Source organism: Apis cerana, linkage group LG13 (genome assembly GCF_029169275.1).
Source record: "Apis cerana isolate GH-2021 linkage group LG13, AcerK_1.0, whole genome shotgun sequence".
Lineage (NCBI taxonomy): Eukaryota > Metazoa > Arthropoda > Insecta > Hymenoptera > Apidae > Apis > Apis cerana.
Genome location: NC_083864.1, coordinates 2,323,054 through 2,338,431, shown reverse-complemented (window position 1 = coordinate 2,338,431; position 15,378 = coordinate 2,323,054). Strand labels below are relative to the sequence as shown.

The following is a 15,378-nucleotide window of genomic DNA, read 5'->3' as shown; positions in this document are numbered from 1 at the left end:
TCTAAGTAATTTAATGATCTCTAAAGGTTCAATTATTTGCATTTGAATTTGGTTTTTTCTGAATACATATATTTTCAAGATATAGATTTATTCGTTGTAATTAATATTTTTTCGATTTTTAAAATATACAAATGAATCGATTTGTAAAATTCAAAAGCAAAATATCCCGCTTTATGAATGAACAGTATAACGAGCAACTCTTCGAATACGCAAACTCCATGAAGAACGTCGATAAATGTCACGCGCGTTACAGAAGAGAAAATCCAGTGGAAAACATTATTGAAAAGATCGACCAAAAAAAATCGAACGGAAGTTCGACTTATATCCCAAGATCAATAATTCAACAGTCGATCGTTAAATCCAGGTAAATAATACAATTTATTAATTTCTTTATATGTATCAAATTCGCACAATTCAAATTGACTAAAAAACATCGGTACCAATCTCGAATTAAGGTTAGGTTAGAATAACCTAATCTGGAGCAAAATAGGTTCTAATTTCTTCGATTCGAGAATATGTTTCGAGATATCTATGAATATTGAACTTTGAGAGATAGAGGGCGGGTTATTTGAAAATTTACTCACAAAATATGTGTTCATTTCTTTTTAGATATATAGAAATATAATGATTAAATATATAAAAATGTTTAATAATCGAGAGAATAATAATTTTATTCTTCTAATGAGTAAATTTTTAAAAAATATTTTTTTATTTATAAATCTTTATTAGATTTTATATATACTAAAAATATTTTTGACAAATGTCAAAATAGAAGAAATGTCAAAACATTATTATATATTATATCATTTTTTATATTTAAATGTAAATTAATATTTCATTCTTTATTTTTTCGTTTTAATATAAACAATTCACATTATTTAATTTATTGATTTTCATTTTTTTTCAATATTAGAAAAAAATATTTAAATCTTGATAAACAAATGAAAAATATTTTATGTATGGATTATTTTATATAATACATATATTATTCTACAATAACTTGAATAAATAACAAGTTTTTTTTTATCTATAAAACTTGCTTTGAAAGATACAAATTGCTTTTATATAATAACAAAGCCAAATTTAATGTTCCAGTTAAAGTATATTCTTTATAGATATAAATAAAAGAAAAATATGTATAAATTAGAAAATTATGAAAAAATATAATAATAAAAATATATATTATTATCGCAATAAATTATAAGAGATATATACAGAAATAAATTGACAATGTAATTAACTATTAATATCAAATATATTCAATATTTAAAAATATTTATCAATCCTGTCAATATAAATTGAATTTATTATTTTGCAAAGGTCATTTTAATTTTATTTCATTTCAATGAATCAATCATCAATATTTCATATCAGCAGGTACACCATATTAATTCTTGTTTGATTTATTTTTTTTTTAAAGCAAAAATTTAATTACAATGAAATTGAATAATTTTATTTATTGTTAATCAAATATATGGTTTCCCTCCAATTCATATATTTTTTTCATTCTTTTTTAAGAAGATTTTAAAAGATTTATATTTAATCCTTAATTTATATTTATACTATTCAAAAATGAAATCAATTAATTCTATTTTAAAAATTTTTTAGCACTAAGATAATTTTAGCACTAAATGTAGAATCAATAAATTAACTATTTACGAATCAAATGAAATACAATGAAATTTGATTTCTGTTACTCATTCAATTAAAAATTCAATAATTAAAATTGCATATTAAAATTTAAGCAATTGTATTTTTTAAAAAAGTAATTAATATTAATTACATAATAATAATTTCCAAAAAAAAATTAGTCTAAAAAATATTTTTACTTTTTTGAATATTAAATATTAAAGCTTAGATATTATTTTTTAATAAAGTTTATTTTTATTGAAACTTATCAACAAGTAAGTGATAATATAAATAATATTTTTAAGTATAATAATAATTTTGAATAAGAAAAAATATTCTGATCATTTATATCTCACCATCTATTTACAATGTCTCAACAATATTATCAAAATATATTATCAAAAATTATCAATAAATTATCTAACTATAACATATCGATAATTATCATTATCTCAAACGTATTTACATGTCAGAGAATCGCTCTCGCAAAAAATATCGCAAGTTAATAGAAACGTATCTTTATTAAACATTAAGTCAATGAATATTGAATTAACATTGTTTTTTTTTTATTCATTAATGAATACAATAATATCAATGAATACAATAGTATTTGAATGCATATATTACATACACTCTCGATTGAGATTTTTGATTCAAGCGATATTCTGGGGAAAAAAATCTAGGTCCCCTGTAAGGCGACACAGGTACATATGGGCTCTTTCAGTGAATGGACCAAATGATATAAATTATTTATAGATTTCGACACCAAAGTGAGGAGGGGGAATCGAGAGTGTTCTGTTCCAACTGGGGTGTGTACCCCGGGGGGGGTCCACTTGCATCGAAAGCCCCTTGAGGCACCCTCAACATATGCATTTTCACTCGACCACTGTAAGCCTATATAAAATTGATTCCTAAGTACCCTGGATTCCTGTCAATCTCGCGTGTCTTTTAACACCTATCTTCATTTGTTCTTTACACAAATATTCACGAGTGTTCGATTTGAGTGTAAACATGACTAAAAATAACACTTTTGTTTGCTCTTCACTTGCTTACTATCACTTATATGAAAAAAATTATTTCAAAATCTTTATTTGATAGATTTCATTAAGATATCAAAACATTTTTCTTAACTAATTTTTTAAATTATTATATATTATGTATATAATAAGTAATATGTATATATTTTTTTATATTAAATTAATCTTTATATTAATTTTTAAATTTTGATAAAGAAAATATTTAATTATCATATTATTTATCTTTTCTTAACACTATTTATTTTATTTATTTTTTTAAATATATTTAATACAATTATTACGATATTTAATTTAATTCAAAAAATATAATTCAACATATAAGAAATACTTATAAAACACGTATAAAATATATACAAACACATATATGTATATATATGTACATATATTAAACTACATTAGGTACAAGTATTTTTTTTATTTTTATTTTTTTTTTTTGAAATTTTTATTCTTATAACTAAGAATTAATTTATTTACGAATAATTTGATAATATCTTTCTAACAGAAAATTAAAAAGTACTAAATTGTAAAATAATCTATTATATAAAATAAAAAAAATATTTTTATAAATGAAATATAAAATTATTTATATAGGTAATGATTTTAATTATTTAATTATAATATTTATTCTTGTTTGATTTAATTAAAGTAATATTTGTTTGTTAATAATTAATATTATTGTCTTATTTTAATTTAAATTGGTAGAAAAAAAAATTAATTCTACTATAAATATTTGTATATATATAATTGTTATTAATTATAAAAAAAGTAAAAAATGATTAATGAATATATTTTAAAATCATTTTTTTATACGTAAAATGAATTTTTATACGTTATATTGTTTTATATTATTTTTAAATTTTTATAATGTTTAATATTACATATTAGTTCTTTTATATCAAATGCAAATAAAAAATTTGGATTTTTTTCAACGGGACATTTAAATATATATTTTGTTCATCAATAATAGCAAATTTATATGACTATAAATACAAAATTGATGTTATAAGAAAGGAATATTTGAAAATTAATATATTAATATGTCTTCAATATTGAAATAAAAGAAAAATATATGGAATGTTTTTTATAATTTGAAAAAAAATATTCATATTTTCTATTAAAAATCCTTCATAAATCCTTCATAATTAAATTTCTTTTTTAGAAACTTATCTACTATCGATAAATATCGTAAATTTTTAATTCTTATAATTAGCTTATTAAATTCATTAAATATTAAATTATTAAATTATTATTAAATTATTAAATTTATTAAATTCATTAAATATGAGACTTAATATCGAATAATCATCATTTTCAATGCAATGTTCTTCTTAAAATGAAAAATAATTTTCGATTACAATTCTCAAAAATTTTTTTTTCAAATGTAAATAGTAATAGTTGAAAAAAAGTAAATTTAAAAATTTAAATTTAAATTTAAAAATTATTATAATTAAATCATAATTTACGTCTTAGAAACTAAATATATTAAGAGAAAAGAAGAGATATCACTTTACAGACTATCAGTGTATACGTTTCATAGGGTTTTAAACGATTGCAAAGTTCTTGACGAGTGATGTGTAGCAAATTTGAAGACGGGCCCAGAGCATCGTGCACTGCACCCCCCGGGGTCCAATCTAAATCAATGGGCTTGTGGGTAATCGCATAATAATTACTAGGACCCCCTCTACCGTCCATCTGTCGCTAGCCAAGGGTGTTCAACCCCTACAAGTGACAGTGGACAATGCTAGGGCAACGTAGACGATCACCGTGTCTCAGCAGGTCCTATTGTTATTGAGCATTGTAAGGAATATCACAAAATGTCATCCAGTTTTTCGCATTTTTATATTTTTCGATTTATACGTGTAATATTTTTTTCTATTTATTATTATTATATTATTAATAATATTTTTCAATTCTAATTTAATAAATTTCAAAAATATATCAAAATTAATTGTAATATGTGTGTGTGTGTGTGTGTGTGTGTGTGTGTGTGTGTTATTTATTAATTATTAAATTGTTTCAGACAAATGATAACTACAATTATGATTGGTTTATGCATCGGATTTTCGACTGGTTTACGTGGACCACATCATCCGCGAAGCGCTGTTTCTCATCATCATTACGCTCCACAGAAAGACGTAAAAATAACGCAAGATACAGAATTACTACAGGATGCTACGTTAGTTAATATTTAAATTATTACTTGAGTACTATTTTAATTAAATACATTATTTATTTTATTTATTTATTTATTTTAAATACAGTATTTATTTCACTTTATTATTTGTTGTTCATAATTTTATTTTATTACAAAAAAGAAGGATCATTAAATATAGTTTAAATAGATTTAAATTAAAAAGTTTGCTTCTGATTTTTTTTTTTGAATTAATTAAATTCTATTTCTTAATAACAACTGAAAAAAAGTAAATTTAAAAAAAATTATTTTAATTAAATTAAATATTTTTTAGAGATTAAATATATAAAATATTTGAATTATGTTATATGTTTCTATTTTATGTTATGCCAATTTAATGAATATTTGAATAATTTGAATTCTGAACAAAAAAATAATTTTAGTTTAATATTAAAAATATATAAATTTTGATATATACAATTCTGAAAATAATATCCCAAATTATCATTATTCTATTATCACTATACACTTCATATAATTTTTTGATTTATATATTTTTATTAAATATTAGTTTTGAACACTCTTTTATTAAGTTCTATTCAATATTTGTGTAATCAAGAACTTTCGTAACTCTTTTAGTAAAATAATAAATATAAAGAAATGTAAAGAATAAAATAATATCTTATTCTGCATATAACAATAAAAGAATATGACAATAAATTCATTGTTTTTTAATGATATTTAATTTAATATTTAGACATTAATATTTTTTCTTATATTTATGAATATGAAATAAAATAACAAAATATTTAATTAAAAATTCTCATTTTTATATTAAAGAATACTTTTCCATTTAAAATTTTAAATAATATAAAATTTTAGTTTTCTTAAGTAAATTTGTATAAAAATTTAAATAAAAATTTGTTTTTTATATATATATTGTAATATTTAGCAAATTATTACATACTATAATATTTAATATTATTATTTTATTATTTATATACATTTATTAGATATTACAAAAAAAAAATTATAAATATTCATTTTTTTCTGTAATGATCTTTTGAATATTTATGTGCACATAACATAGAAATAATTTTTGATAGATTTGTATTCATCATTAGTTTTTTATTTATTCCATTGTTATAGAATTCTTTATTTCTTTTGATAAAATATTCATGTTTTTTCTCAATTTAATTTCTTGTATTAAATATCCTTCATGTTTTTCGAATTTAATTTAACTGCATTGGATTTCTTTTTTAAAAAAAATTTGAATAAATTACTAACTTCCCATCTAAAAAGTCTTTATTGTAGATATTTTCATCTGGCTCTCATACAAAATGTAATGCCTAAAGCTGTATCCTCGTTGAAACAATGATGAAGATCTTTTTGCTGTATGTTATTATTATTCTTATTTTTAAAAAATATCCAACAAATACCAAATTGTGAAAATATTTTGTCCATACTAAAGTCCAACATAATATAAAAGACATAAATTTTGATTTTAAAATTATTCATTACGTCCATACGTAAGCAAATAGTTGCAAGTTGTGAATGATAACCGAAGAAGACTTGCTCCTTATAATTATAGCAATATTTATTGTTATCAATGATAAAAAAAAAATGAAGTCAAATCAATGATGATTTATTATTAAATTAACAATATTCGAAATTTTTGATATTTATCAAATTTTCATATTTTTCATATTTTTCATAACTTTTTGGTTAACTAAATAATCATACATCAACGTTCAGAAATAGATGAATATTTGCCACTATATCTATGAATTGAGATACAATGTAAATTATTATAAAATAATATTTATAATTCTATTATAAGTAATATATTATGGAATCATTTATAAGAACAAATCTAAGAACAAATCTAAGAAGTAAGTATTCAAAATTAAAAATACGTTTGTAAAACCTTACAAATTGAATGGAAAAATATATATGAAATAATGAAAAAAATTGATAGCAATCATATATATATCAAAACTAGTAAAAACAATTAAAAACAATTGAATATATTGAAAAAAATGAATTATATTTATTATTAATGATATATTAAATACATTATTAGTAAAATATATTTTTTAATTTAATATTTCTGTATTTGACCAATTTTTTTGGATCAACCCTGCGAAGATGTATCACAAATATATTTTTTTAAAATTTATATATTTTTAATATAACACTTTAATATAACACAAATTTTTAATATAAATCGCATTATGATAGCAATATCTTATAAATCAAGCCACAAAATGCTTAAGATTATATAAGTATTTGTTTTTATTATTTATTCAAATTTTACATCAACAAAAATATATTCTTGTTGCTTTAGTGAAGATGCAGCTTAAGATATACTTTACTATAAAATACATTTAATAAATTTCCAAATTAATATATAATTAAAGAAAATTTTCGTATATGAAAATAAATAAAAAAATTTGATTTTTTAAATTTGAAAAATTATTAAAAAAAAATGATTTTGAAAATTTATTGAGTACGCATATAATTACTAAAATACAATTTTTTGCTTATTGTCATCTTATAATCAAATATCTAAAAACGCATCAAAAATTTATCAATTATGCGATTAAAATATGCATGAAATATATTATATTATCATAAATTATTTAGTTTCAGTATAATTTGCATTATTCATATTTTTTATTCGATCTATAATGCTACAGAAATTCGAAATATAAAAACGAAATTCCAGCCACTTAAAAGAAGACATAGGATCAATGGCGGACCAATTGGACTTTTCGAATATGACTGAACAGGAGATAGAATTCCACTATTTTAAGTATGTTCATATTAATAAATTATAAATAATGTCTTTATTTTTTATTATATGTTATAAAATTTTTAAAAATAATATATCCGATATCTTATAAGAAAATTTTTTGTATTTTAAATATTGAATTGAATAATAAGTTCGTTTTCGATTTTAAACAACTATTGATGTTGTATAAAATTTATAATATTTATATAATATTATATAAATAAATGTTTTATTTTTTTCTGTTAAATATAATAGTTTTTTATCTCGTGAACACTTTTTATCTTATCAAAGAATTCATATACATATATATATATAAATCATTAAAAAGTTTAATGATTTTTTATGAAAAAAAAGTGATTACATGTTATAAAAATTATTGACTGATTGAATAAAGCAATGTTAATAATTCAATGTATTATAAATTCAAATCAATTTCAATTGCTATATTAATCGTAGAATTCACGATATCGACAATAATGCCAAATTGGACGGATTAGAAATTCTTTACGCGATTCAACATACATTTCACGAAAACAGACTTGCCAATGCTGAACGTGAAAATTCAAACGAAAATATAAAAACTATGGATTATGAAGATGATTTGCCCTGGATCGTAGGTATGTAAATTAATTGTATATAACAAATGTATATAATTTTTTCAATAACCAATTAAAAAATAAAAAAAAAAAGAAAATTTTCATTCATTGTATATTTATACACAAAATTATTTTCAAATTAAAATAAAATTAAAAGAATATAATTTAACTTTAATATTTAATATTATCTATTTTTAATATGTATTTTTTTTATATTCCATATTTTTAAATAAGATATTTTTGATATTCTTTAAATTTATTAATAAGTAAATAAGTATTCACTATTACTTTTGAGGGCGTTAAATTATAAAGATAATTCAGATTCTTAAATTCAGATTTATCTATTACACAATTCCATCTATTATAATATTAAAGTATAATATTAGTTTTTCTTTTTTTATTACATCTAAAAATTTAAGTTTATATGCGTTTAAAGATTTATGTTTTACATATTAATGAAATAATTATGTTTGCTATAATTTATTTCAATTAAAAAATTGATATTTAAAGACAAATTTAAATTTTTAAATTTAAAACATTTATTAAATGTAATTATTGTCTTTAATTTTTTCAAAATGATTTCAATAAATAAAATGTATTGCAAAATTCTGTGTAACACATAAATTTTGTAAGTATTCTAAGAAATTTTATAAATATTTGTTTTATATTTGTTTCTTTCCCTCTATTATAAATATAAAAATTATTTTAAATTTTTTAAACAAAATTTTTATTTCTTTGTATATCTAAAATTATCATCATATCTAAATAAAATTATGTAAATATTATAAAAATAATATATAATTAAATTTTATTTTTTTAAATAGAAAAAAAGAAAAATAATATTTTAAATGTATGAAATTTTATTTTTTGATTACAACAAAAATTTTTTAATTTGGATTTAAATGAGATTAAAAATAAATCTTATATGAAAAATTGTTGTATGTAATAATCTTAAAGTAGCATAAAATATAATACATTACAAACGTTATAATACATTTTTTTTAGATATTTTCCATTTGGTATCTTTTAAATTATTTTTTTTTTAAATATCATAAAATAATTTCTATCTTTTAGCAAATATATCTTAGAAATATGAAAATAAATAAAATATCAAAATAATTATTAAATTTTATTAAACAATTTTAATTAAACATTTAATTAAATTAAAATTTATGTAGATATAAATATAATAGAATAAAATATAATATATATAATATATATAATAAAATATAATAGAATAAAAAGTAATATTTGTTTCTGTTATGAAGAACTTGTGGATAGAGTACTCAGAGAAGATGACGTGGATCATGATGGATACATTGGATATATCGAATATGTTCTTGGAAGACAAAGAGATCACATTGCTCAAGCAAAACGAAATAACAAATCGGACAAATAAAAATATATCTAATTCAAAAAATTCTTAATAAATAAAATGTATTGCAAAATTCTGTGTAACACATAAATTTATGTTTAAAATTTATGTGAAACAAATTTTTTTTTAAATTCAATTTATTTATAATAATTGTCTTCTATTGAAATGTACAAAAACTAAAAATTTTAATACAAGCAATTTTAATGTGATACAACAAGTTATTTATTTTATTCGTTTTTTTTTTATGAGAAAATATTATCTAAGTAATTGTATATTTTTTTAAAGAAACTTTATCTTTTAAATAAATTTTTAGAAATAATTAAATTCTAAATCAGATAAAATATTCAATCATAATAATCCATATAATAAAAATAAATAAATATTATAATCTTGCATTTATATATAATATATTATATATTTTAAATTATTGTAAGTGCAATTATTTGTAAATTTAAGATCATTATTTGTGATCTATTATTTTATTATTAAAAACAAAAAACATTATAAGTTAACTTTGTTCAAAATAATTCTTTCTTCAAAATGTCAAAAAAAATTTTGCCTTGGATATTTTATTCTATATTCAAATAATTCAATCTACATTTAAAGTTTTATGAAAATTAATTTTTGCTTTCATACAATAGTTTTAAATGATAAATGATTATTATAAAAGAAAGAATAATATAAATATTTTTAACTATATATATTTTTTCATATTCATTCATATACTATACAATAACTTAATATATCATTCATTTCTAAAATTATAATCAATAAATCGCAATATAATTTTCTATTTTTACTAATTATATTTTACTAATATTTTATTCATATTAAAAAATTCTTATATCCTAATTATGAAAATTATTATGATATTGTGTAATTTTGTATAAATATATGAATAATCCTATATAGCAATATATTTTAGCAATATATTTTATGTTATAGTGTTAGTTTATATTATTTTTATGTTTTATATTGGTATGTCAAATTATTTTATATATTTATATATTTATTATATATAATTATATTATATATTTATTATTTTTTTTATAAAGTATTAAAATTAAGTTAATAATAATACTTTTAAGAACTTTGACTTTCAATATTTATTTTTTTTTTTAATTTTTGTACAAATTACTTAAAATATATGATTATTCCAATATACATAATGGATTATCTGTTACTATAAGACATTTTTCCCAAAGATCTTTGACTATTTGTATCTATGAAATAAAAATAATTTATAGAATATTAATTTGTCAAATAAAAATAATGTAATATATTATAATGTTGCTTTAAAATAATTATATTTCTGTATTTACCTTATTGTCTTCACCATTAATTGGCAAGTCTTCTACACGTATAAAATTAGGATATTGCAATATCATCTTTCGAATAGCAGGTATAAATTCTTCACTAACTTCTAAAAATTGTGATTCATACTCATGATATTCTTTAGAATTTTCACTTGAATAATATATTTTAAATGATTCATCCTCTTTAATTAATCTATAATAAAAATAATATTCATATCAAATATATAAATTGAATTAAAATTATGGATTTAAATATAAATCTAAAAAAAATATAAAAATAAAATATAAATATTAAAAAATTATATGATTTTATATTTTTTCGCATATGATTTTTGAATATTGTATGAATGTAAATAAATTAATTTTATATAATGATTCAAATTCAAAATTCAAAATTATAAATATCATTAATTTGTATTGAGTCATACCTTATACAATGAGATCTTGCTAACCGAAATCTAGTATCAGGTTCTATTTCTACTCTATTATTAACAATTCCATTTTCAATCATTTTTTCACCATCTTGAGTAACAGAACATTCCCGTTCGCTTTCAGAAAGAACAGGTGGTAAAAAATCATGAATATGATTTTTTGCCATTAAATCTGCAGCTTCATCAATGTCAATATAATCTATTAATTTACTAAGTAAATGTTTTATTTTTTCCTTGAATTTATCTTTGGAATTATTTTGAATCTCAGAATGTACATATCCACAATATCTTAAATAATCAATAGGTAATCCTTTTCGAAATTCATAGTTTTCTTTTATAGCAGTTGTTAATGCATTTGGAAGTAATTTTTCCAAAAAATCACCCCAACTATTTTTCTGATAAACACTTAATGTAATATGAAGACTATGTGTATTATCAATAGTTTCACCTTGATGAATTGTTCCTCGTGGAAAATATAATAAATCTCCTTCATTTACAATTGTATCTAATATAGGTTCCCCAATCTCAAATTGTGAAAAATTTTCTGAAGAATACCTTGGCAAATATTCATTCTGATTTCGTGGTTTATATAATCTCCATCTCTTTTTACCTTCAATTTGTAATATAAAAGCTTCAATATCATCATAATGTGGTGCAAAACCTTGACTATTAGGTGGTGTTAAATAAGAATTTGCACCAATAAAGCAACCAAAAAATTCTTGAAGTGTAGCTGAAAGTAATAAATAAATCTTATTAATCTTAATAATAATGAATTATATAGAAAATATATTTAAAAATATAATTAAAATCATTTTGATATTTTTACTTGAAAATATTTTTGTTTTATAATTATTTATTTCAGGAAAATAAATAGATAGTAAATACCATTTAATGAATGTAATTTTGGTATATATGTTTGTGGATTTAACATTCGAACAGAACATCCATTCATATAATAATCCCAAACAACAGTTGGAACTGCACGACCAATTGGATTATGAGTTTCCCTTACACCATTTTCATATGAAGTAATATCAATATTTTTTGTAAATAAAATATAGGACTCTCTTAATATTTTATCTAACATTGGAGTAGACATAAGTAATTTATAATACTTAGGAAAATTTCTTTTTATATGAACAGGTGTTTTCTCCCAATTCTTTCTAGAAGAAAATAACATATATTCTTTATTAACATACAGACTTATAAACACATAAGGTTTAGAAAAATTTAACTATTTTGAACTCTATTAACTATATTAACTATATTGAACTTACTCAAAAAACTCTTCTATTTTCATAGGATATATTAACCATTCAAACATTGAACGACTTGTTTTTACAGGATTCTCATGATTTTCTTCAGATGTTTCACAATTAGAATAAGTAGTTTCTTGGATAGTCCTTTTTATTACTCTTGTTTTTTTAATTTGTTTTTGTTTAATTTGTTTCATTTTTGCAAGAGCTCTATTCATCATTAAAACAGAATTTTTTAATTTTTTCTTTGGTTCAACTTTCTTTGAACCAGAAATTAAAATTATATTCTTATTTTTTCTTTTATGTATTGGTTTTTTAATTAATTTATTTTTCTTAGAAATTATAGATGAATTAGTTTTTTTAGATATTAATTTTTTTTTTTTATTTATATTTGGAATTTTATTTATTGAAACTTTATTTGTTCCTTGAACATTTTTATGTATGGATATTTGTTTTGTCTTTTCTTGTATTTTAAATTTTGTATCACCGATTGAAACTACTTTTTTATCTTGAAGAGAACTATGTTTTCTTTTTAATTTTTTTGAATTCGATGATGATTCTGTATTTTTGCGTTTCATAGCATACATTGCAAATGCTGATACTGGTTCATGATATTTAAGCATCTATAAAAATATAATAGTAAAAAAAATACTTACAAATAATATATGAAATATTAATACTGTTAAAAAATAAATTTTATAATTTAACAAATGATATTAATTCATAGAAAATAATATTACAAATCTTAATATAATAAATATAAAATCATATAAATAACTATAATATATATACAAATAAAAAAATTATAAATTATTTATAATTTATGATTTATAAATAAACAATGTAACCGGCAAGTATATAGGTTATATTGTAATGTTCTTATATGTATTTATAATATATTATTTTCAAACATTACCGTGATATGTATATATCTGTACAAATTTTATAATTTTGACCCAATTAAATTTAATTATTAATTAATACTATTATTCTCATAAAACTCTTAAATTCAATTTATCACTGTCACAACACGTGGTTATGATTATATGTCATACTGAAAGTAATAAACATTAATTTGAACATCAATTTTAAAATGATATTCAATTTATATAAGAATATAATAAATAAATTTTTTATATAAGAATATAATAATATAAATAATTTATGAAAAATATAAATTTGGAAATAATTTTATAATATAAGTTATATAAATTTCATTATTATTTAATATTTTATCAACTATATATATGAATTTCTTATTTATAAATTAATCTCAATTTAATTTAATTTAATAATAATTTCATTCAATTGAATAATAAGATAATTTTTTATACGTATGTATATATATATATATATATATTCTAATAATTTTTTTATATACATAAAATAATAAAATAAAATAGTAAAAGTACTAAATAGTAATAATTAATATTTAATATAAAAATATAAAAATATAATATAAAAATAAAATAAATATAAAAATTCATTTCATATATATATAAAAATTGGAATAAATTTTAAAATATTTTATTGTTATATAAATTTTATATAATTTAAATTAAAAAAATCAATTTTAACACATTTTTTTATTTAAAAGTACAGTACAGTACAGTTATAGTGAAGATTTAATTTTGCCGAATAAATTTACTTCTAGTTTTATTTCTTATTCATATTTTTAGTTTAATTTTGAATCTATAATTTAAAAAATAGATATTTTAAAAAAGCTTTTATAGAATCAATCATGTCTCGTACATATACAGAATGTCTCATTTAATTCCACTATTCTTAGTATTATTACAAAATATAAATATGATCTCAAGATGATTTTAAGCTGAAATTTTTATAAATGAAAGATTTATATAATTTTCTTCGAAATAATTATGATATATCATGAAATAAATTTTTAAAAAATCTACAAATTAATTTGGAAAATTTCTCAAACATTATAGATGGATAATTTTTATAATTATATTTCATTCATTTTTATAAGATTCTGCGTTTATTATTATAAGAATTTTGCATTATCTTTTATATTTAATTAATAATTAAATTCAAGTAATAAATTATCAAGAATATTTTTTCTACCGACTATTAGTATTATATATTTATATAATTATTTATTATATTTTATAGATTGTACGAAATAAACATGAATAATTTTCAATCTGAATTAATATATACATATATGTATAATATAATAAATAAACATGTAAATATTTATAATTATTCATAAATATTTATTTTATATTTATTTCTATATTTTAATATGTAGAAAAATGAAATATGTATATTATAATATGCAAATTGAAGAATCATTTTGATTATATTTTAATAATATATATGATTATAATATATAATATTATAATATAAATATAATAAATTTATAATAAAAAAATATTTAAAACGAAAATATATAATTTTAAAAATAAAATAATTTAATATAATTATAAATTACATGAAGAAAATAAATTATCCTTTCTTTAAAATAAAAATTATATTTTTTATTCTACAAATCAATTCGAATTACAATTTTTTATAAATATAACAAATATTATACGTATCAAATAATATCAAATATTAAAAAATTATTTGAAAAATATCTTATAATTTAATTTTAATTTCATTATTAAGAAGTTTGTTATAAAAATATATTGATTGTTTCGTAAATAATGATTTTATTAAAATATGTTTCAGATAATATAAAATTTTTATTATGTCAATTTGATCATATAATAAATTATTATTTTTTCTATACTTTGTATTTTTTTAAATCTGAAAATGAATAAAAATTAAATTTTTATTTTTTTAATCAA

At 18.4% G+C, this 15,378-nt stretch overlaps 2 protein-coding genes across 4 annotated transcripts in view; one reads left to right on the top strand and one right to left on the bottom strand.

Moving 5' to 3' along the window:
* LOC107996957 (ribosomal oxygenase 1) overlaps nucleotides 1–13,641 on the bottom strand; it is a 40,408-nt gene extending 26,767 nt beyond the window's left edge. The window contains exons 1-6 of one of the 2 annotated variants that reach the window (XM_062083479.1): nucleotides 13,482–13,641; nucleotides 12,587–13,188; nucleotides 12,195–12,472; nucleotides 11,307–12,039; nucleotides 10,885–11,071; nucleotides 10,654–10,785 (exon numbers count right to left, since the gene is read on the bottom strand). In XM_062083479.1, the coding sequence (XP_061939463.1) occupies nucleotides 10,714–10,785; nucleotides 10,885–11,071; nucleotides 11,307–12,039; nucleotides 12,195–12,472; nucleotides 12,587–13,188 (1,872 nt within the window). In that variant the 5' untranslated portion in view covers nucleotides 13,482–13,641 and the 3' untranslated portion in view covers nucleotides 10,654–10,713. Of the gene's footprint in view, nucleotides 1–10,653; nucleotides 10,786–10,884; nucleotides 11,072–11,306; nucleotides 12,040–12,194; nucleotides 12,473–12,586; nucleotides 13,189–13,481 lie in introns of those variants that run through there. The other variant, XM_062083480.1, reaches the window with a different exon arrangement.
* On the top strand, nucleotides 170–9,771 carry LOC107996960 (multiple coagulation factor deficiency protein 2 homolog). Of its 2 annotated transcripts, XM_017055285.3 has the most exons (6): nucleotides 170–364; nucleotides 2,386–2,517; nucleotides 4,687–4,842; nucleotides 7,526–7,612; nucleotides 8,048–8,208; nucleotides 9,456–9,771. In XM_017055285.3, the coding sequence occupies exons 3-6, from the start codon at nucleotides 4,691–4,693 to the stop codon at nucleotides 9,584–9,586; spliced, it is 531 nt and encodes a 176-aa protein (XP_016910774.1). In that variant the 5' UTR covers nucleotides 170–364; nucleotides 2,386–2,517; nucleotides 4,687–4,690; the 3' UTR covers nucleotides 9,587–9,771. The 2 variants fall into 2 exon arrangements, with proteins under 2 accessions (XP_016910774.1, XP_016910772.3); XM_017055283.3 differs by lacking the exon at nucleotides 2,386–2,517 and having other exon boundaries at nucleotides 183–364.
* Nucleotides 13,642–15,378: the final 1,737 nt, after the last annotated feature.